The 23653-nt window shown below is 32.2% G+C and overlaps 2 protein-coding genes across 2 annotated transcripts in view; both read right to left on the reverse strand.

Annotated features, from left to right (window-relative positions):
* Nucleotides 1-23653, reverse strand: part of LOC105340959 (uncharacterized) — a 131425-nt gene that overhangs the window by 46310 nt on the left and 61462 nt on the right. The gene's annotated exons all lie outside the window — the stretch shown is intronic.
* LOC117683147 (delta-type opioid receptor-like) lies at nt 8300-9611 on the reverse strand. The gene is made up of 2 exons (XM_034452016.2): nt 9435-9611; nt 8300-9335 (listed from the first exon to the last, which is right to left on the reverse strand). Exons 1-2 carry the CDS (start codon nt 9528-9530, stop codon nt 8454-8456), a joined length of 978 nt encoding a protein of 325 aa, XP_034307907.2. The 5' UTR covers nt 9531-9611; the 3' UTR covers nt 8300-8453.

Consider the following 23653-nt stretch of genomic DNA (forward strand, 5'->3'; position numbering starts at 1 on the left):
ATAGTTTTCGAGAAATAAAGCTTTAAAGAAGGCAGAAAAAAAATGTTAAGAATAATAATAATAGAAAGAAACAGTAGAAAAACAAGAGGGTCTTACGTTGGAAACGGAAGACCCTAATAAAATAATCTTAACCCGCACAATAATAGAAAGGTGTAGTGGAACCAAGAGTTATCTTTCTTGATCTTGTATTATATAGTCTGAGAGTTATTCCTCTTTATGTGGAACTCTTCTATGTTCAGTTTTTCACGCTGTGTACGTGCGGTCCCGCCGCAGTGCTACACATTTTCTATACCAACATTTTCCATGTTTCATCCTTGTCCCCTCAAATTGTAAGTATCATATGCATTTAGATATATGAAATATTCATTTTATTTGTTGTTTTTGCCATGACATGTTTATAATAGCAAACATAAGCACCCTCGTAATGACTGTTACTGTAGTAGGTTGTAGGCGCCATATTTTCTCGTGTTTACATATGTTGATGTTAAACATATACGGATAACTTCATTATTTATATGATTTACTGGTCATTAATAAGTACACAGCACACCTATATAGTGTGAATTCTATGTTTATATTTTTCAATTAAATTATTTTCCCATTTTTTTTACCTACATTCCATAATTTCCCTCGGGCTACTGTTTCAATACTGGGTGCACATTTTGGAATTCGTCTATTTTGATGATTGTCAATTTATTTCTTATGACAACTATGATATATATACATATATGATGTAAATGTATTATTGTGTGAATTGTTAAAATGTCAGTTGCATATTATCCCATGTATTCATAAATTGTTTATAATTTGTTTCAGCAATTTACCACTTCAGATCTACATCAGATCTACATTCAATAAAGATTACCAATAATTATTGAATATGGTTATACTTGCTGTTTTTCAAACAGTACAAAAGGTCTTCCGTTGGAAATTATAAATTGGGAATTTACAAAACTACTATAACGTTTATTCTGGGACATTGGCATTCTTTATAAAAGTCCTTAATCGAACAACCTTTTTACAATTAAATAAACAAGAATTTGTGCAAAATTGTGATTTATTCCAACTTTATATGATTTTGTTTGGGATCAGTTTAATTACCATCGGAATCGGTTCAAATTTTAGATTATTCTTGTTTTTCAGTATTTTGTTCCAAATTTTTGTAGAAATATGATTTGATAGCAATTGTTTAATGCGAGTGCCAGTTGATTTGTTGTTTTTATCTATAGCTATAAAAAAAGTACACTAATCTCAATTTTTATTTTTTAACATTTTTTGCCAAAAATATAACGTTTATTTAGCCGTCTTTGACATTTAAGTATATTAGATAATTGTGCTTGCATCCATTAATACAAAGTTTTCAGCTTTAAAATATCCTGTTCGCAGCCAAAATTATATTTCTGGTGTCTATTAAAAATGCTACATCAAATATCATATAAAGTGATCGAAAGCTGATATTTGTAATATTTTTAAAAATTCCTTTTTCAATAACGAGTCTTTATCGATCCAACAAAATAATGCATTATTGTGTCGAACAACCTTAAGATATTCTTTGTTATTTTACTATCTGCACATGGTTAACATTCATCGAAACTATTCATCGGCGGCATTTCCCTCCTTTTTAAACTCGAAACACCTCTGACGTAACCCGATCGCTACATTAAATTCAAAGTCCGATGACTCTAATTTTTTTAACTATCAAAAACATTTTGCATCGCTGAAAAATAATTATTTCTTCGGTTTCGAATTGTGAGATAGTTGCTGTATTGGGGGCCAATAAACTTGCTATCGTCATCATGGCCAGTAAATAGGTATATAATGTATGCACTGTTATTAATCACATATGTATTGTAAACTATATGTATAACGTTATAGTAAGCAGCTTTCTCTAATAAAAACCAATTGAACATCTTTTAACGAATCACAAACTGTTAAGATTAGTTTTTTTGAAATGTATTGATGTACTTTAAAAATAAAATGTACATAATTTATGTAAATTTAAGTACTAATGTCATGCAAAATACAACTTTACTCAATTTTTAAAGAAAACTTGTACATTTAATTGAATATTAAGAAAAGTGTAATTCTGATGTGAATACAGGAAAATCAGATTGAAAAGTTGGTTGTATTTTAATACATGAAATACAATCCAAATAAGGAAAAAATGATGTTTTTAACATAATGTAAAATCGAATAGCAATAAAAACTAGAACAGGAAAATAATTATCTTTGTAGGTTTTTTTTAACTACGATAATAATTTATTTCCTGTTTTTATTTTCCATCAGATATTGGCTTTGAGAAACTTATGTTTATACTATATGTAATATTTTGACTATTACAGAGTTGTTTGTCAGATGTTCGTGTTACATGTAAGATTTAGATTGTGATTCCATGCTTTAAAATGTACATGAACTGATTTAATCTGTATGTAAACACATGGTCTACGGTTAAATTTCTCTGCATTCAGCATGATGTCAGACAATCAATGAATTCTTCTGAAGATATACAAAATATAGTAAAGTTAGTGAAATCTAACTATCGATCTCTGAATTTTATTTTGAAAAAAAAAACATATTTCAAACAAGATATATGTATTTTATACATGTAGTACCATCAAAATTGTGTTTTCGATCATTAAAAGGAAGATTTCAAATATAATCACCAATTTAAAGGACTGTTCACTATACCCGTTTCCCAAATAGTAACAACTCAGTTTATTTATAATACGTGATTTCTATTTTACTTTTGTTTTGCAAATTTCATTTTAACAGGGGTAAAAAATTATTTTCAGTTTTTCTAATGATTTGATCGATTTCTAAATCGATGTTCCAAATATTTAAAAATGATTACACATATTCTTTTTTATGCATGTAATGAGATTGAACGATGAAGTGTCATGTCTTATTAATGTCATGATGTATAAAATTTAATTCACCAAATCAAAACCTTAAAATGTACATTTGCTATGGCATCATTATCAGAAATCCTGTTCAAATAGCTAGCAAATTAAAATGTCTATTGCATAAATAAAGGTAATGGAGAAAAACAAGATATGAATATCCGGTTATTAAATTGATATCAATAGTTTACCTAAATCGATGACAAATTGGCTCGACGCAGGCAATTGTTGGCATTTAAATTGAAACCTAAGAATGTCCTGCAGTATGCAATTTTTATTCATTTTTTTGCATAACTAAATTTGTACTTACATAACTAAATTTTCTTAAATAATTTTATATCAATTTCATATGCAACTGTTTACCAAGTTATTTTTCTTAAATAAGCGTGATTCAAAGTCAAAATTTCGATGCATGAGGCATGATTATTTCAGAGTAATGATGAACATTGTTAGGTATGGTTAAAATAGAATACAGACACATTCCTGCCGAAAAATTGTCGCTATTTAACAACACTGAATTATAATCATATATGATATAAGATAAACGAAATTTAAATCGAATCACATTCATATATTTTTGAACAAATGTTGTTAACAATTGCCTGCATCGAGCCAGCATTCAACGGATTTACATGTATATTATGCAATATGGGTATCAATTGCAGTATCGAAATTTGATCTGTTTTCCATACATACATGTCTGCCTCTATCACCCCTGTACCGTATGGTTTCAAATGTTTGCTCTAGTGAAAAAAGTGTTTAATAATGTTTTCGACTCTTTTAAATATATATTTAGCAATTTGTGACATATAAAGAAATGGAGACAGTACGTTTTAGACGGCACTTGATTTTTTTTTCCTTGATTGAGGTTTTTTTTAATAATTGTACATTTATTTTACTAATTACTCTCATATAATATTTGATATCAAAACATCATTTTACTTCAAATTACTTGAACCCTTTGTGGGACAGATTTTATCTTCTTTTATTTTCCTGTGTCTTCGATAAACTGGATAACGTCATTTGTCTACGCAATTTAGGTTCTACCATCGCTTAATCTAAATAGCATTAAATTACACACTCAGTTTAAAGATATGCAGTTTTATAAATACAAAACGATGCCCGTTGACAGTCACACAAATATAATATGTACATATAACATAACTTTCCCGACGTGCAGGGAACAAGTAAGTGTTTTCTATTATCCGAGGCCAACGACCGAGGGCAACTGAGTAAACCTAGCTGTTCTTTGCAATAAGGGAAACCTTTGATTTTCAGGCAATAAATAATTGTTTTATTATCTTATTCCATTTTTATTATTTACGTTTTCCAAATATATATTACGAAATGTTTTACACATTATTTATTTTGTTCAGGTCATTGTTAAGCAATACCAAAATAGGCGACGCTACATAAAAAGATAAAATCTATATCGATTTTTCCAAAATACGTTGCCGGTCTAGTATATTGCAATTAATGACTGGCGATGTGAGACAAATTGATATTTCTTTTTATAGAAAATAAATTACTAAACAACTTGTCACAAAGAAAAGACTATTTCTTAATTACCTATTTTTCAAAACTTAGAAATAGTTACATATACAAATAGTTTTAGTCACACTGAACTTACTGTACATATAAGCTTGTACGGATTCATAATCATGAGGCGGAAAACTTGCTGAAAAAGTTGACAAAACTACTTTAAAAATTTAGGCAATGGTTTCGGCGATGTGTAAACCATATAGAGTCTTAACCAAAAGTTTCTGCGTACTGAAACCTTGCGGAATCGAGCCAAAACTAATTGATATCCTAATAATAGTTTGCACCTACCTGATACTTTCAGAATTGATATAATGGTTTTTTTGCATTGCAAAAACTATAAATGGAACTTCAACTTTAAGTTTCTTTAAGTTTATATATAGTTTTAGGTTTGCTAAAAATAGGATGTTTCAAACGAGAAATCTTGGACAATATTCATACTTTTGAATAAACATCGTTTTAACTCTGATGTAGGCTATATATAAATATTGAGTAATTAAGCAAAACATCAATCGAGGGTATCTTTGGACATAGTGTTATAGGAGAGCGTGTCCCTTTACTTTAACAAACTTAAACCCTTATCTAAGAGTGTTTTCTGTCAAGTTTGGCTGGAATCGGATAAGTTTATGTATCATACATATCTAATGCCTTTGTGAGCATCTACACCAGTTTTTATGCTATTTATTGCTTACATGAATGCAAAGTATTCCTAGTTAAAATTTTGGGAAAGCTTACATGTGATCAGAAAAAAAATTGTGCGAATGAACTTGTACAACAGTTTTTGCTTTTTTTTTAATTTTTACTTTGATCACTCAAATAATACTTGTCAAAATTGACGCCAAACGAATATTATTTACTCATGCAGACATACAACAGTATTATTTCATAAAAATATAATTTACATATGCTTTTCATTTGAAGAGCAATGTCGCTGTAATATTCAATAACAGTGTGTATACACGGAGTGCTAAAATATATATTTAAGCCAATCTGACAAACCTCGAAATTTCACTCCATTCGTCGAAAATCATTCGATTAGAATTTTTTCCAGCTTCTTTTTATTTTTGGGTTAAAGTTTGTATTTGTTAAAAAAATTGACAAACATTTGTATTCCGGTGTATTACATCTGGAACTATACATAACTTTGACCGGATGTTGAATGAGGAAGGCCATATCACATCTTCTGTTATTGTATTTACTATAGTAATCAATGCACGCGATAAAAAATATATTTTTTGCTTTAAAATAAGATTGCATGGATTGAGAAAAATGTTGATTCCAACATCTTTGTAAAAAATTATTTATCATCGACAAGCCAGGAGAGGGAATACAATCTTCCTGGATTTTAGATTATTACAAAGAAATATAAGTATAGGTATCGAATCAAAATTGGCGAATTTAAAGTTTCAATATGGCTTTACTATTATCTATACTATACTTTTTTAGTTGAAGTATGCAATAGCTGAACGTTGTTTAAATGTATAGGGACACATGAAGACTGCAATGAAGACAATTTTGTATTATATTTACTTTGTAATTTTGTGATGTAATGTTTTTGTGGAAAAAAGTATATATTACACAAGATCACACATTAATAAAAAGGAGAATGAGAACTTAAACCGGTGTGTTATCCCTAAATGTTGAGCGGTAACAACATTAAAGGGGGTTAACATAAACAAAATCAGCCAAGGAATAATAATGGCTTAAATTTCAATATAACCCTCTTGATTGGAATCCCTCCACGTAAAAAGCTTGTATGTAGATGAGTTTGTGGGGTAGGGTGTCCTCGCGTCCCCTACAAACTGTCTTTTATGGTTTGTGCTTTTGCATGGTTGTACGACTTAACTTCTGATTCAAATTGCACTATTCGAAAAGTCTGTAAAATAGTGACAGGGTGCAAAGACATCCTCACTCCTGTTGTTATTGCTTTGTTTCTTTTTCCCTATTCTTCTATATTATTATTTTTTTTCTTACAAATTTTGTGCATGCGAGATCTCGGAAACTACTCACTTGATTTTCATGAAACTTTGCGATCTCATAGATGATGATATGAACCGTATTGCAAATTTTTTTTATTGATGACGTCACTTCCGGTTTTGAGATATAGTCGTTTTATCGATTTTCAGAGGGGTATATTGTCGGCAGTACTCCTCTTAAACTATAGCAGATATAACTTTGAAATTTTCAGTGATGGTAGACTAAAGACTGAAATTGTGCATGAAGGTTTGAAATCATTTCGATCGCCAAAAACGTTGAAGCTCGCCCGGACCCGAAAATTGGGTTTAAAAAACGTCATTACTTTTTCTGGTTTTCTTTGTTTATCTCTTTTCTGAAAAATATTTTGTTAAAACATGTAATGTAAAAAATGTTTATATTTACAAGACCTTTCAACTGATATCAAGAAAAAGGGGCTGGCCCCTCAAATTAGGGGACCAAAGGGCTCTAAAGTCTTCCATCTATAGCCCTTTACTGAGTGATATTTTGTGAACAGTTATAGAAGCAAATATGTTAATTTTACAGTTATGTATCCAAGCAATGTAGTGATTTTATCATGTGTTACGTAATAAGGGGTTTTAAGGGCCAACATTCCTAAATTTTGATCACATATATCTCAGAAAGGAAAAATATTTTGAAATGCAGTATAGAAGAAAAGATACTCATAATAATGTACTTAATAATATGCAATTTTCAAAATTTCGTTAAAAGGCCCCTATAAGGAACTAAGGGACCAGCCCCTAAAACGTTCTTTCCCATATATCTCAAGAACGGTTACGAATTTCTAAACAGTTGTTGAACAAAATGTGTTGAAATTTAAGTGACCTTTTATTTGAGATCAAGAAAAAGGGGCTGGCCCCTAAAATTAGGGGACCAAACGGCTCTAAAATCTTTTATTTGTAGCTCCTCACTGAGGGAAATTTAATGAAAGGCTAAAGTAGCAAATATGTTTAGCTTACAGTTATGTATCAAAGTAATGTAATGATTTATTCACGTGTTATGTAATAAGGATTTTTTAGTGTTCAAGAGTCCAAAACTATGACCATATATATCTCAAAAAGGAAAATATTTTGAAATGCAGTATAGAAGAAAAGATGCTTAAAATGATGTACTTTACAAAATGCAACCTTCAAATTTTGGTTCAGCGGCTCCAATAAGGAGATAAGGGACTGGTCCTTAAAACGTTTTTTTTTTCAGATATCTCAAGAACGGTGACGAATTTCTAAACACTTGTGGAACAAAGCTCTTATCCCTGAAACAAAATAGTATCTGGCCTTTAGAATGTAGACCCTGTTTTTCTATTCTGAATCATGTTTAGCTGTTAAATAGCAAAATCAAGATCGAACATATATCTCAAATTCTAAAATCAGACGGAAGACCTCCTCGTTGCTCGCAACGAGATCGTGTCTAGTTTTTATTATTATTCTCTGTTTCTTTAACGACACTCGATAAGTCGGCGCTTATCCATGTGTTGTTAAGAATATTAGGAATTGTTTTCACTTGGATTCAATCTTATATTAGAGGTGTCATGAACATTTATTACTGATTGCATTGCAACAATCAAATGAATTTTCGTGTTATTATTTTATCAAACCATGAACTATTTTGATCCGTAACAATGGGATTAAAACAAAAGAAAACATTATTGGCTGATAATTATTGATTAATTTTTATTTGGTTACTAAAATATTGGGCGAGATATTATTTTATGTACTGTGCTTACCACATCTGACTCACTGTTGTACACTTTTAGGCTGTTAAAAGATTTCTTTGATTTACCAGTTTATTCATACCAAATACATAAATGAGGATTGATATCATATGCACTGACAAAGTAATCGTGATTTGAAAAAAAAAATTAAGGATTTTTAAAACTCTCCTATTTAGAGATTTATTTTCAAATACACGGGATACTTGTGATACAAATCAAAAAGTATCTTAAAATATATATGACACATAACCATTGATGTTGAATATAGCATGTAGTGCTGTACTCAACAGATTATTTAACGCAAAGCCCTATATAAACTGTAAAAAAAATAGTATATAAGGATTGCAAGAAAAGTTTAAACATCCCAAAAAAATGTTACAATAATAGAAGTATCCATAATAATTCCAAATTTCATCTAAACGTAGATGAAATGATAAGGTAAATAATATTTCCGCTGAAATTAATGAGATCTGAAGTATTGCAAATATACTAATGATCACAGTGAGAACAATATTCATTCTTCTCTGTGAATGATCTGTTACAGACAAAGAATCCTGTAATGTTCTTATTTTTTTAACATGTAAGCAGATCATTATAATACAAACTGTCAGCAATAAAACGACATCGATAAAAATGATACAAATCCTGCTTACATATGTTACATTTAATATCTTAAGTATATAAACAACAACTCCAGCTACACCGCTTGTTATCCATATTGTGAGTGAACACAAACATACCGCTGTTACAGTCAGATGCTGTCTGCTTTGTAGGGGGTATACAGTGACTAGATATCTTACACCGGAAAATAAACACACGTGAACGTAAGAACTGAAAACTGCTATATTCAAGATGAATATAAAAAACGACCATATTTTCACAATGTTTGTCATTAACCCAAAACTCACAAACGTTACTGAAAGGAAATCTGCCAAAGCCAACTGTCCGATAACAGCAAATGTTGGTGTATGGTATTTCGGATCGTATATGATTTTACCTATAGCTGCAAGATTTCCAATTGCTCCAAAGAACGCAATAGTAAAAATCACACAGGTAAATGTTATTTCGAAATTCGTTTCAATAAACGTTAGATGGAGAGTAAGTCTTTTAGAAGATGAATTACTTTCGAATCCATTATCGCCCATGCTCTTAGTGGCAGCTAGAGAGTTGTAATGTCGAAACACTTTTTCCTTCAATAGAGAAATTAATCACATTTGCTGATTTAGTTTACACATATATTAACCATTAAAGTGTCTTGCATAGAAGTATCCTCTAACTTTTATATTTACCACAAAAACGACCAGTAATGCAACACTGATCCTACGAAAAAAGTATGTGTGTCGTTTATAGGGTGATATGACTTTTAAAGTTTGCTTCAACGTCATGTGGTTGCGTATTTCATTTTACTTCCCTCTATTGAATTCGGGGGGTTTATGTCATTAGGCTTGTTTTTATTTACCGTTAATAATCATGGTTGTAATTCTGATGCGGTTTTTCTCAACCTTTGCACGTTTGAACTTTTATCATTAATGATCATAATTAAAAAAACAATTCAAATTTTATTTACGAAATAATTGAAGTAAATATCCACACTAAGTTGATTATAAAGTGGGATAGATTGTACAAATCGATAATTTCAAAATATGAATAATACTCCTTATTTTAATTTAAAAAACCAATAACATATTTCTAGTTTATTTAACATGTAAAATCGACACACATTAAAAATGTTTTAAAAACACTTTGTTTATCTCTGCTGGTGTTATAAAATATCTGTCCTTTTATCTTTAATTGTTGTTTTAAACATAGAATAGTATATCAATAATTTTTGTCGCATTTCTCTATTATGCTACATGTTTTAGAAATAAAGATATAATTCTTAATACTGAATTCGGGGTTCGTGTGCAATAGATTTAGCCGTTTGAAAAAGGTTCGATTTAATCTTTACTGCCTTTAATATATCATGCAAAAAGGTCTATTATTACGTGTACATGTAGTACATATAATTCTAGGGATAATTACAACATATATATACATGTATTTATCTATATATATCACTTCTGTATTCAAAATCCGCTGATGTTTCAAAGAATTGACGGACATTGTCTGACATCCACTGTATATTCACTCTACCCTGCTGTAAATCCACTGTACACCCACTGTACAGAGCTACTGTATCAAACTGTATCCCACTGTACCCCACTGTACAGAGCCACTGTACTCCACTGTACAGAGCCACTGTACTCCACTGTACCTTCTTTTACACCACTGTACGTGTTACTGTCAGCACTGTACCCCACTGTACACCACCGTACAGGGCATTGACAAACATTGTACACCACTGTAACCCACTGTACTTATCGTTTTATAAGTCATTATGTTTAAACAATGACTTGAATATTTATTTCCTTTAAAATGCATATTTGAGACCAAACTCTGGATTTTTTTTTTTTATTCTTTCCTAATGCTTACAGGAGAGAAAATGGGCTTCTATTTCTTTAAGTTCATGCGTGTATATAATTACATGTGCGGTCAGATATTTTTCCAGGGACAAGGCAGGGATAGCAATTTTTTCTGGGGGAGCTAAGACCTATCATGGATAGTTTTATGTCATACATCTATCTCCTTTTGCTAAAAATGTTGCCATGATATAGTTACATAGTTTAAAGAAGATAAAATATATCTACCCCTCTCTTTCTTTTTCTTTCTCTTTCTCTTCCTCTCTCTCTCTCTTTCTCTCTCTCTCTCTCTCTCTCTCTCTCTCTCTTTCTCTCTCTCTCTCTCTCTCTGACCATGCTAACGTACGAATATTTAAGTATTTGAATAAAGTACTACCGGTGATAGTAATGTTGACAGCGACTAAAATTACATCTTGGCAAACAGAACATATGAATTCATTTCGAGTTACAGGATAATGTTCATGGCTTCAAATGATTTGTTATTTAATGATTGTCTTAAAAATTCTTTTTGATTGAAAGTCAACGCTAAAAATCATTTGTATGTCTGGGAACAACGAAAAACTCGGAGCTAACAGAAAAGGCTCAGACTATACACACGACCGTTGACTGCGACAAGGTGTGAAAACTGACCATCTGTGTATTTGTATTGCAGATTAGTAATAAACAGATGTAAACAATGGGGAAATTCACTTTTAAAACAAAAAATCTGAAATGTTACTTTTGATGCAGGGTGCATTGGGATCATAATCATTTAAAATTTGTCTTAAAAGTTTATTTTATTTGTTACAAGTAAGACTACTTGCATATAATGTTTGCACAAAACCGGGATTGATTATATCTATTTAAAAGTGATTACATATTGAGGTCAAAATTAAAAAAAAGCATTTTACTAACCGATTGCTTAACACGAATCGTTTCGACCTAACACAGTTATGCAGGGGGTATAGAGTGAATTCGGGGGGGGGGGGGGAGGGGGAGTGGGAGGTATTAACCATACTACATTTTATTTTCCGACGTAAAGTCTGTAGATTTTTTTTAAACCCGGGAGTTAGTTGGCGAAGAGAAACTTGAGACAAAAAGAAGATAATCGATATGTAAAAGAAGCAGATTAATAGACAATTAATTACTTAACCCAATCGATTTCTGATTAATGTCTCTTCTCTCTCTCTCTCTCTCTCTCTCTCTCTCTCTCTCTCTCTCTCTCTCTCTCTCTCTCTTGAATTTCTAGTGCTAAAACGTGAGGTTCAGAGACAGAAAGGTATACATTGTAAGCACGTTGAAATCCCCTTTTGACATCTTTTCCACGACTACAAATGACCCCAATACGATATACTCAGAATGTTATATCTGTTACCTCTCTCTCTCTCTCTCTCTCTCTCTCTCTCTCTCTCTCTCTCTCTCTCTCTCTCTCTCTCTCTCTCTCTCTCTCTGTGTGTGTGTGTGTAGCTCAGGGCATTTTATATATCTTATTTCTAAAACATTTAAATATAAATAAAAAAATCAATGAGATTTTAAGAAAACTGTACAGCTGCGCATCTTACAAGATGTTACAACTTTCTTTGATCTTAATCCTTCCCTTTTTTTCTTGCTGAAATAATGATACTGTTTACCGCTTAATATGTCACTGATTATGTTTAACATTCATAATGTAATCTGCAGTAGGTGTTATTTTGTAAAATCAAAATCCGACATTTGCAATGTATTTTTAAATATTTCAATCAAAGGAAAACAACAGGTGAGCTAAAAACTCGCACGCTTTCTTCAAAATGTACCTGTTCAGTCAAGCGGACAGTCATACTTGGACATGTGAACACAACGAACAAGCATGAATATATTTTGCGAATTCTGTTTTAATTGACTGCTATTTAGTGGCTAAAACACAGCTCATGAGATACAGATACTTAAAAACCTGACCATTTAAACGATGGCTTGTCATATCACCAATAAGAAATAATTATTGGGTATTTCCCAATGACTGACAGAATAAACACAATGACATCCACTGTTTTAATAATCAGATTCAACATGTAAAATTCAGAACTTTCATCTTATAGCTAGGGAAATTATCATTAGTTTGTGATCGTAGCATTCAATAACAATAGACGTTAATCAATAAAACATATTGAAGAAATTTAACGACATGTTGCATTCTTCTTTCAAGTTATCAGTATACATAATGTTACTGCTATATACAGTATAATAACAATAAATATCGAAAAAAATATAATAAACTGAAGATTTAAAAATCCGAATTTTCCCCAAACTAATGGTACAATGGCACACAGTGAGTTACAGTGCTGTTCTGTAGAAATGTACAGTGGGTAACATTTGGGTACAGTGGAAGACAGTGAAATGTACCGTGAGGTACAGTCAACTGACATTGTATTGTCTGACATCCATTATACATATGTATAATGGATGTCAGACAATGTCAGTCAATATTTGGGAATATCAGTGGATTTTGAATTCACTAGGTATATTTTGAAAATATTTGAACTATTTTTTGACAATAATGGTTTGTTGTAAACTATAGTATCTTATTCTCATAAGCCATATAATTAATGTATTACAAAATAGAATAAATAAATTGTTGTTTTCACAGACGAGAAATATTTACACACAGTGAACATATCATAATACTATATGGAATCCTTTGATATCTGGCACCAATTTAAGGCACCAACATTTAAGTTCAATCTTCTATGCTTTTAACTTGAATTCAACTATCAAGAACGTTTACCGTTCAAAGCAGAAATATTATGATCAGATATCTTCGGTATACTAGACTAACAGTGATTTTAAATGTTTACACGACTAAACAAAATTAAAAATGTTCTACATTTCAAATTTCTTAAGCTGATGTATTACTTAACACATGTATTGATTTCTTCTACATCGTAAAATAAACGAACACGTCGCACAATTACAAAAGACCACCAGATAATGTATAAACCGTGTTTTGTATACACACTATAGTACTGTAGTTCTAATAAAGAGTTGGGTGTTCAGAAGAGCAATGTATAAACAATGTATTTACACAGACGACACATACTTAATAACTTCCTCTAAGAGTCGACATCCATCAAGAACAAGGACAGTTTACTACGAGTCGTGTTATCTGTTGTACCCAGGCACACTGATATCCTCCGTTTTTAAAATTATGTTTCATTAATGTGGCTCTTTACACCCACAGTTTATTCTAATATTCAATAGAAGACCACAAAACAAATAATAATCAAATATTAAAATAATATTAGTAATACTATAGTTATTTGAACATTTTGTACAGTGTTTCTATAAAATAATTTTAATAAGTTAACTATTTACGAATTGAAAAAAAAATTGTCAAATGATTAATATTTTTTTCAGAGACTTAAAAAAAATTAACACTTCATAACATTCAAAAATGTTCTTATTGCAGATTCATTTTGGCATTTTCCAACAGCATATACTATCGTATGAACTTACTCTGTTGACAAAGGGGTAAATTAATTTATAAGATTTATGTATCCCAACCTGAAAGACTTCGAAATTCAAAGCCACCCTTCCATCCCCTTAGTGTGTAATTGCATATTTGTTGTTACATGTATATAACTGAAGATTAACCATTTAGACAAACCCAAGGTACAATGCGTTATACAAAAGAGAGGGTTTTTTTGTACGGACTTACACTGGCATTGCGATATTAGAGCTATATATGTCGTAATTTACTTTATTTTGTTTATGTTGAAAATTAGACCAAATGATATTCAGTATGATAAGCTGTACAAGATAAAAGATCGTGACAATACGACAGGATATTTGATCAACTTAGTAGTTTCCCTCAATTTTTCACGGAAATTGATTGTAATTCATAATTGCATGAAAAGACAGAAATTTATTCAACCTAAAGCACAACCTTAGAGTCGGCGAACGATTATAAATGTATGTAATATTCTTATAATTAGGTGGACAGAGAAAAAAAGAGAGAGAAAGAGACAAGACAAAAAGAAGAGACAGACAGAAAGACTGAAACGATCGATATTTAAACATGTACTCAATTATGTACAAGTGGCCATCAAATATCGCTGTGATTCAATATTTGAAAAATATCAATTTTATTGTGTGTGTCCCGGAAAAGGAATGATTTGTCCAGAAAATGACAACACATGCATTTTATCATGTGTGTCGTTAGAAGTTTTTGTGCTTTCTAACTAAAATATAGTTTGTATACTTTCACAACTATGTATAGTGTTTTCTTACACGGACGGAAATTGATGTTGGTATCATGAAGATAAACAATGTTCCTACACAGATAATTTGTCAATGAAGCTAAACATTCTACTTCAGGATTAGGAAGAGCCACGCTGTCTGTTGTACCCAGGCACACTTGTTTTTTTCCGTTTTGAAAAAAAAATACCGACTATATGTAAAAAGTATAGTATGTTAAAGCTGTTATTATGATATTATTAAAACATTTAGAACATAAATTCACTACTCAAAATTATATTAAAATTTAACCACCAACGGGGAGATAATCTATTGTCAAAATCTGTTCTTCTTAGCTATTCGTCACATACCGAATACTAAAGATTGCTGTTCATTGGTATAGCATACTAAGGCTAAAATGTAGCTAGACAGCACTCCAGTTATTACTTTTTATGTACGCACGGGCTTATATAATTCGAAAGAGGAGAGGGATGGTTTTAGCTTGGGTCATAGAACGATTTTTGTTAAAAATTTAATTTTAAACAAATAGTGAAACATATTCAAAACGTGAAATGAATCTCTGCACACCTTAATCTTTTTTCTAAAATAGTATTTGCTTGTCACACCCATGAGAACTGTGCTGATCTTATTTTAGGTTGAAAAAATGTGCCTTGAGCTTGAAGATAGTCGGTTAGAAAGGGCAAAAATATTCCCACATACGTACAAAAATGTCCAATTTATACAAAAATAATATTTTAACCATATGAAAAGAATATCTGGGGGGTTTTGAAGACCATCTAACCCGAGGGAGAAGCACAATTTTTCATGTTATTTGCCTATAAAGTCCAATGGAAAGGGTTGTAAAAACAATAGGTAGCAAAAAGAAAGGGTGGTTAAAGAACAGGCTGTAAGGACAAAGGTTGAAAGGGTGGTAAACACAAAGGGTGGTAAAGAGAAAGGGTGGTAAAGACAAAAGGTTGTAAAGATAAAAGGTGGTAAGAGATTGGGTGGTAAAGAGAAAAGGTGAAAGCGTGATAAAGACAAATGGTTGTAAAGACAAATGGTGGTAAAGAGAAAGAGTGGTAAAGAGAAAGGGTAGTAAAGACAAAGGGTTGTAAAGATAAAAGGTGAAAGGGTGGTGAGGAGAAATGGTGGTAAAGACAAAAGATGGGAAATAGGAAGGATGTTAAAGACAGTGGGTGGTAAACAGGAAGAGTGAAAAGGGTGTTTAAAAGAAAGGGTGGTAGAGAGAGATGGTGGTAATGAGAATGGGTGGTAATGGGAAAAGGTGTTAAACAGAAAGGGTGTTCAACAGAAAGGGCGATAAAGAGAAAGGGTGGGAAAGAGAAAGGATGCAAGGTTGGTAAAGAAAAAGGCTGGTAAAGAGAAAAGGATGAATGGGTGGTAAAGAGAAAGGATGAGAAAAAGATAGGGTGAAAGGGTGGTAAAGATAAAGGTTGGTAAAGAGAAAGGCTGTAAAGGGAAAAGAGTGCTAAGAGAAAGGGTGAAAGGGTGGTGAAAAGAAAAAGTGGTAAATACAAAGGGTGGGAAAGACCGACGGTGGTAAAGAGAAAGGGTGTAAGGGTGTAAACAAGTAAGGGTGGTAGAGAGAAAGGGTGGTAAAGAAAAAAGGTGGTAAACAGAAAGGGTGGTAAAAAGAAATTGTGAAAGGGCGGTAAAGAGAAAGGATGGTAAAGAGAAAGGGTGGTTAAGATATAGGGTGATAAAAGAAAAGAGTGGTTATAAACACAGTTTTGTGGCAATACTGCTATCATATTTTTTCTTCTTCAAATTCTGTTCATCTAAATCGATCAACCTGTGCATGCACAGACTAAATGAGCTAAGGTAGAAACTAATATAACTAAATACATTTTACAATTTGAGGAAAATGTCGATTGTACTACTTTCAATATCTGCGAAATGCAAAACTTTGCTAGTTTCTATATATTCCTATAACAAATCTAGTGTATTTTGAGGTGGTTACTAATAAGAACCAGACTATAAATTTTCTAAAATCGCAGAAGGTAAAACTAGCATTGTCGTACATTACAGATGATTAAAAATAAATACAGAGTTTTTCTCTTGTAGTTTAGGTGCAAAAGAGTCGACATGTCTAAATAATTTTCAGAAATACGCATTTCTTTACCTCTATATCACTTAGATATTTTATTTGTTTATTATCTTATCTAAGAATGGTTACTTTTATGGAGAGTACTGTATAAGATGTAAAACGACTGGCTATAAATTTTAGTATTTTGAATAAAAATATTCCTAGCAAATTGACTTAATTGACTAATAAAACCTTAAGGTTTCACTTTATGTAGTTAGCACTACTGGCTCTAAAAACCCCTGTCCGTATGAAAATCCCCTGTCTTCCCCTGTCACCCCCTGTGTTTTCACTGTCATCCCCTGTACATCCCCTGTGTGCCACTGTACAGAGCCCCTGTATACCCTGTCATCCCCTGTGCGCCCCTGTACACATCCCCTGTGTGCCACTGTACAGAGCCCCTGTATACCCTGTCATCCCCTGTGCGCCACTGTACACAACCCCTGTGTGCCACTGTAAGCCCCTGTCACCCCCTGTACGCCCCTGTCATCCCCTGTTAGCCACTGTATACCCCTGTGCATGCCCCTGACATCCCCTGTACTGTCTTTTACTGCTCGCTAAGTAAATAAATAGCTTTTAATTAATTCGGATTTTTAAAAATTTATATTAAGCATTCATGTTTTAGACGGTGCTTGTTTTTCTTTGCATTTCAAAGAGGGCAATATTATTACAAACGTAAATAATTTTGTCTCAACATTGACACAAATCAAGATATACTTGTATACCGATAAACCGCTTATTTTATTACATGCATTTAAACATTTTTATGACCATGTTCTGTAATTTGTATAAAAAAAAAAGAAAGAAAGAAAAATAAGTGGAGGAGTGCGTGAAATCTGCAATGTTCTGTGCCATGTATAATATCACAACATGATCAGCACGTGCAGATAACCACACACCGATCGAAATGATGAAATGATATATTTTGAATGATTTGACCAGTGTTATGATGCATAGAATTAAACAGCCTTTATGAAGTTTATGTAAATCGCTGATAATTGCTGTCAGTATTGTTTTTTTTTATAAATCATGAGAGAGAGAGAGAGAGAGAGAGAGTTGATTTTTTTCGGAAAGGGGGATTAGACCGGTCCATTGACACTTTTAACTTCTATCAGCTAGTGTGCATTTTCCAGTTGAGTTATCTATATGCATTATTCTATAGAATTGTCCTCATGCATATACACTGTAGAGCAATGATACCGTTAATGAGTGATTTAATGCGTGACTGTATGCAAATGCCGGTAACGGGGTACCATTTAATTATACGCACATGTATTATCTTAAACAATGGTCCGGGTTTCTGATCAGAAAAATATCAGGCATTTATTTAAATTTTATTTCATTTGAAAAATGAAAAATATAAAAGAGCAATATTCAGTTTTAATTCATATCACTATGCCAAATAATGTTCTGAATTTAAAGCTCTTCAATCTTTTCATGTTTGAAATTCTCAGAACTGAAAAATTGAAATTTTCAATTTCTTGTTTCTGTACTTGATAGACTGGGAAAAAAGGTCATAAGGTGTGATTGAACAACATATCGCATTATTGTGTAGCATTATCGAGCATCCAGACCTGAGAACGTGTGTGTATATACAAGTACACGTGTGTCTGTCACCTCATTGTTATTAATCTCGCTACCGTGCACTGCAAATTGTCAAGAAGGGCTGTATACAGTATATAGCTATTATATAATCACTGACCGACCATTCAGATCTGAGGAACTGTGTGTATATATACGTGTACACGTGTGTCTATCATCTCTTGCTACCGTGAACTGCAAATTGTCAAGAAGGGCTGTGTACAGTAGCTATTATATAATCACTGACCGAGTGAAATAATGACATCTTCTCCTTTGAAAACTGTAGCTTCAATCAGCTAGTTGTTAATCATGTGTCTTCAAGTATTTTGATCAATTGATCTGGTCTAGTATAAAACATTGATGTATTAAAAATCAATATGACAGCTCTAAGTTAATCTAAATAATTATAGAAATTGGTTATGAAAATTAATTAGGATTGCATGTTTACATATTAGGAAATTAATTCCCGATTAAACTATTAGTAACTTTTCATTAAAAATCAATGCAATCTCTCTCTCTTTCTCTCTCTCTCTCTCTCTCTCTCTCTCTCTCTCTCTCTCTCTCTCTCTCTCTCTCTGTATAAACTCCTTAGGCTACATGTAAAGATCACACTAGTTCTACATTTACATGTATGTTGTGTATGTTCTGACCAGGGCTGTGGAATGATAAAGAATATATAATAAAAATTAGGATTGCATTTTTACTAGGAAATTAATTCCAGGGTATACTATATAATTAATAAATTTAATTCAAAATCAATACAAACTCTCTCTTTCTTTCTCTTTCTCTCTCTTTCTCTCTCTTTCTCTCTCTCCAATTAGCCAGTCAGAAACGTATTGAACAAACATAATAAAATAATCTCTTAGGCAAATATAAGCTATTGCAGCTTTATTTTGCTATGCACGGGAAATTAATAAAGGTATAACCAAGAACTTGGTTAGAAAAAAGAAGAAAGGTGTACTCTATCGTTACATAGCTGATTATAAATTCTATATTCTGACTGATTTATTGGTTTTAGTTCGCTCCTATATGTTTAGATATATACAAAATTAAAAAACCATGTGCCGCGCTTGATCTTAGTCTCTAGTGTGTTGTTTATTACCAAGAATCATATGATTCATAGGCTTAAGATATTCATAAGTAAAGTGTACATATATCTGTAGACAATTTAAAAAAATGAATAATTCACTCTAGGTTGTATTCTTATGTCTTTTTTTCAAACATTAGGGAGTAGCGATGTTCCCGAGCTCCAAAGGACAACATGCACTGAGGCTTGAACACCTAATATAAAAAATTATTCCCGCCTTCACCTGAGGTTTACCACCCGGTGAATCTCAAATCTTTAGCTGTTAGCATGATAATTAAAGTATCAATAAATTATCAACTAAAACATGTGATTTCTAAAATTACGATAACAGTGTGTCTTGTGATTCGGCACGGTTGAGTGCAAATATAGCTCAAAATATAACACATGTGATTTCAATAGCTGAATTAAGTAAATGATATTTTAAAAAAACAAGTCAAAAGCCGTACAGGGGATGTCAGGGGCATGCACAGGGGTATACAGTGGCTTACAGGGGATGACAGGGGCGTACAGGGGGTGACAGGGGCTTACAGTGGCACACAGGGGGATGTGTACAGGGGCGAACAGGGGATGACAGGGTACACAGGGGTTCTGTACAGTGGCACACAGGGGATGTACAGGGGATGACAGTGAAAACACAGGGGGTGACAGGGGAAGACAGGGGATTTTCATACGGACAGGGGTTTTTGGAGCCAGTAGTGTAATTTAAAAACGATAAAAATTGCTCGATTCAAATAGTATCGGTTATTGCACATTGCCCACGACGGCGGTTACACCTAGTTGCCGTTACATGTATAAGCTTAACACATGCAATATTCAATCACCCGGGCATGTTTTTTTTACTAGAATCCAAATACACTGAAGTTTTGTGAGAGAGAGAGAGAGAGAAAGAGAGAGAGAGAGAGAGAGAGAGAGAGAGAGAGAGGTTTATTGCCGGTAGATAGTTTAATAATTTGTTTGAATTTGTTACATGGTCCAACATTCCGCAGAGAACCTCCAATTTAATGGAAAAAAAACATGTATTGTGCAATCTGTTTTATTTGAAAGATATATGTTTTATTATTTTTCATTAATTATTATCAATATGATGTGTCCAACATTATTGATTCAACAGAAGTTGGCTTTTTCATCAATGTAACATTTAATTATTTTGTTTATTTAATTAAATAAATGTTTGATACTATGAAATAAAATTCACTTAATGCCAGTCTGTATGAAAATACGTCTTCCTAATACGAATACACTCTTAAATATACACCATTATGTTCCGAATATGTATATGTATTTGTTATTTTGATTTGACGATCAATTATTTCAAACTTTAATTAATCTTTATGTAAATTATATGAAACCAACTTTGTTCATTGTCTACAAGCAAAGTGTTGATGTCTATTCCGGATATTGCAGTTTCTCCAAGAATGGTCTGTTTCTTGTCCTCTATAGTTGTCACAAAACAATCAGCATGCAAATTATCGCCACCAGTTTTTGTTTGTTCTTGTTTTATTTGAGAAAATTTCTTGGTGTCGCTGCAAAAGGCACTCTATTTTTTCTTAAGCTAATCGGCTGTACGATAAAATGAATTATTAACCGAATTAACTTGTATACTAAGCTCCATTCCCGGTTTTTTTGCCTGGTTTTTGACAGTTGAGTTGTGATTGGAGAATAAAACATCTTAGTTTTCTTTTCTACGGTTCTTCTAAATTGATAATCTCTGCGTTAATAAAATGAGGACATCCCTTTGTTCGAGACCTTGTTGTCTGATTTTGTAAATAGAAAAGCATGTTTAAGTGTAAGCACTTTTTACATGGACTATACAAGTAAGTGAAGCCATTCATGATAAGGTCAGTGCTTACTGTCCAAAGTCTTTGACTGAGGTTGCCAAAAAACGACTAAGTTAATTTAACTTATCAGTTTATTTTTTCATTCAACTCATTTCGAAACAATGATACACGAGAAAAAAAATAATAAACTTGCGTTAAATAGTAATGCCAAGCGTCTTAGTACGTGATGACCGTCCAGAGTGCTCGATTGAGGCTGCTAAAAACAACGACGAAGTAATTACAGCAGTTAAAAATTGCTTGTTTAGGTTTTATGAAATGAATGACCAAAAATCAATAACTCATTGGTACCCTTTATCTAAAACTTGGTTCCTCTCTCCCGACCTAATGATTTTTTAGCAATAAAGGATTATAATTACTCAATAGAATGTTCATAATACAATTAACATATTATTACGGAGTATTTTGGGGTTACTTTTATACATTTAGATTCAGCACACACATGATGAAAAAAAACCTAACAGTATATCGAGATGAAAAAGGAGGGAGTTGAACCTTGTTAACTTGTAAGGACTGCAATAGCATGGCACTTAAGATAGATTGACAACTCAAATGTTTTGTGAACCAGCCATGCCTAATCATACGTAATGTCTAAATTATAATTTAGGCATATCTTGTATGCAAACATTTTGAATACATTTAAGAGAATAATAATTGAAATGACAAAATGTCATAGTCTACAAAATCTTGGGACATCATCGTTCAATAGAGACGTCAATGAAGGGATCTTAATTAAATTCAAATAAAATAAAGTTATAGCGGAAACATACACTTTCTTACCGACTGAAGACCTGACACCCGTATGCTTCATTGTTACTTGTCTAATGCCGTATTGCCTATTGCTATTGAAGTGTTTGATGATGTTATATAAATTTTATGATAAGCATTGACACCGTTCCTTGTTGTGGTTTTTATTTTTTTTTATCATTATCATTTAAGTAGGGGGGAAGCCCCAAACCTTGGTCTTGGCAATATTTTTAATAAATAATTATGTAAAAACCTAAAGTAACATTTATTTTTTTCATTCTTATTTTTTTTATAATTATCACGACTTATTTAGAAATTTGATTACTGGTATAAAGTCAATTTCTCCCGTCCACTGAATTATCCAAAGTATGATCTTATCACTAAGCAATCTGCTGGTCAAACATTGTATCCTTAGCAAGTAGTCACATTCATACGCATAAACGGATAAAAGAGGGGAATCACAAAATTAACTTAATTTTTAAATGGTGAAAAACTCTAAGTATAGTTCCGGTATATGTATTACGTTGTCTGATATCCAGGACATATAACTCTCTCTTATTATACTACTCTTCATGAAAATCCCACCAATTTTAACGCAGTTGGGGGGGGGGGGTACGTTTTTACAAGTATCTGTAGTCAAAGAGAGATAAATTCTGCAATTGCATTATAAGGAATAAGTTATCTAAAGTGCAACGTTTATATTTTAAATTGTCAACCTTTGTCATAAAAGAATCAAGCAATCATGACTGATATTGAAGCAGACGTCTTACATGTAAGACTTCAATGAAGATAAAACGTCAAATTTCTTATTGTATCAATATAAATTTCTGTTTCTAAGTTAGAACAATCACGAAATAATCAACGCTTCTATGACCACTGCTAAATAAAACGTTCGTGTAAAGTTTCAGATCATGATCGTTATTCAGGTGTATCAATAGGTGCATTGTCACAATTTTAAACCAAGTGGAGAAAATAGTCATGAAATATATTGCATTTCTATATTATCAAATATAAAATCCTATTTACATTTGTTTTTACACCGTGTAACTTCTCCATTGTCATTTGTTTTTAAACATCCAACTGTGTTGAAAGGTAGCAAGGGACAGTTTCGAATAAAGTACCCGTCAATATTTTTGTAAAATTGAGAGTTGCTGTACTTAAAGGCTTATGAGTGTTGCTAAAATTCATGAAATGATTTTAAATGGTTATCATTAGTTAGAGGGGTGTCTGTTGTTGAAATTGATATGCAGTATGTAGGCCCCTTATGTTAGGCACATGAGAATCAGAAGTAAAATGTGAAACCTGCGGCTATAACTGTTGTGCTGACTTTACACAGTGAAATTGCAAGTTAAAGACGGGAGGTAAAATAACACGAAAAGTAGGTGGATGGGACATTGTAAACTATACACCGGTAAGTTTCTGACATGTTATATTGCAACATACACGCGGTATGGAAAGTCAACCCTCTGCAGGGAATTAGCTGGGGGAGGTCTAAAAAGCTGAA

The sequence above is a fragment of the Magallana gigas genome, chromosome 4 (genome assembly GCF_963853765.1).
Source record: "Magallana gigas chromosome 4, xbMagGiga1.1, whole genome shotgun sequence".
In the NCBI taxonomy this organism is placed as follows: Eukaryota; Metazoa; Mollusca; class Bivalvia; order Ostreida; family Ostreidae; genus Magallana; species Magallana gigas.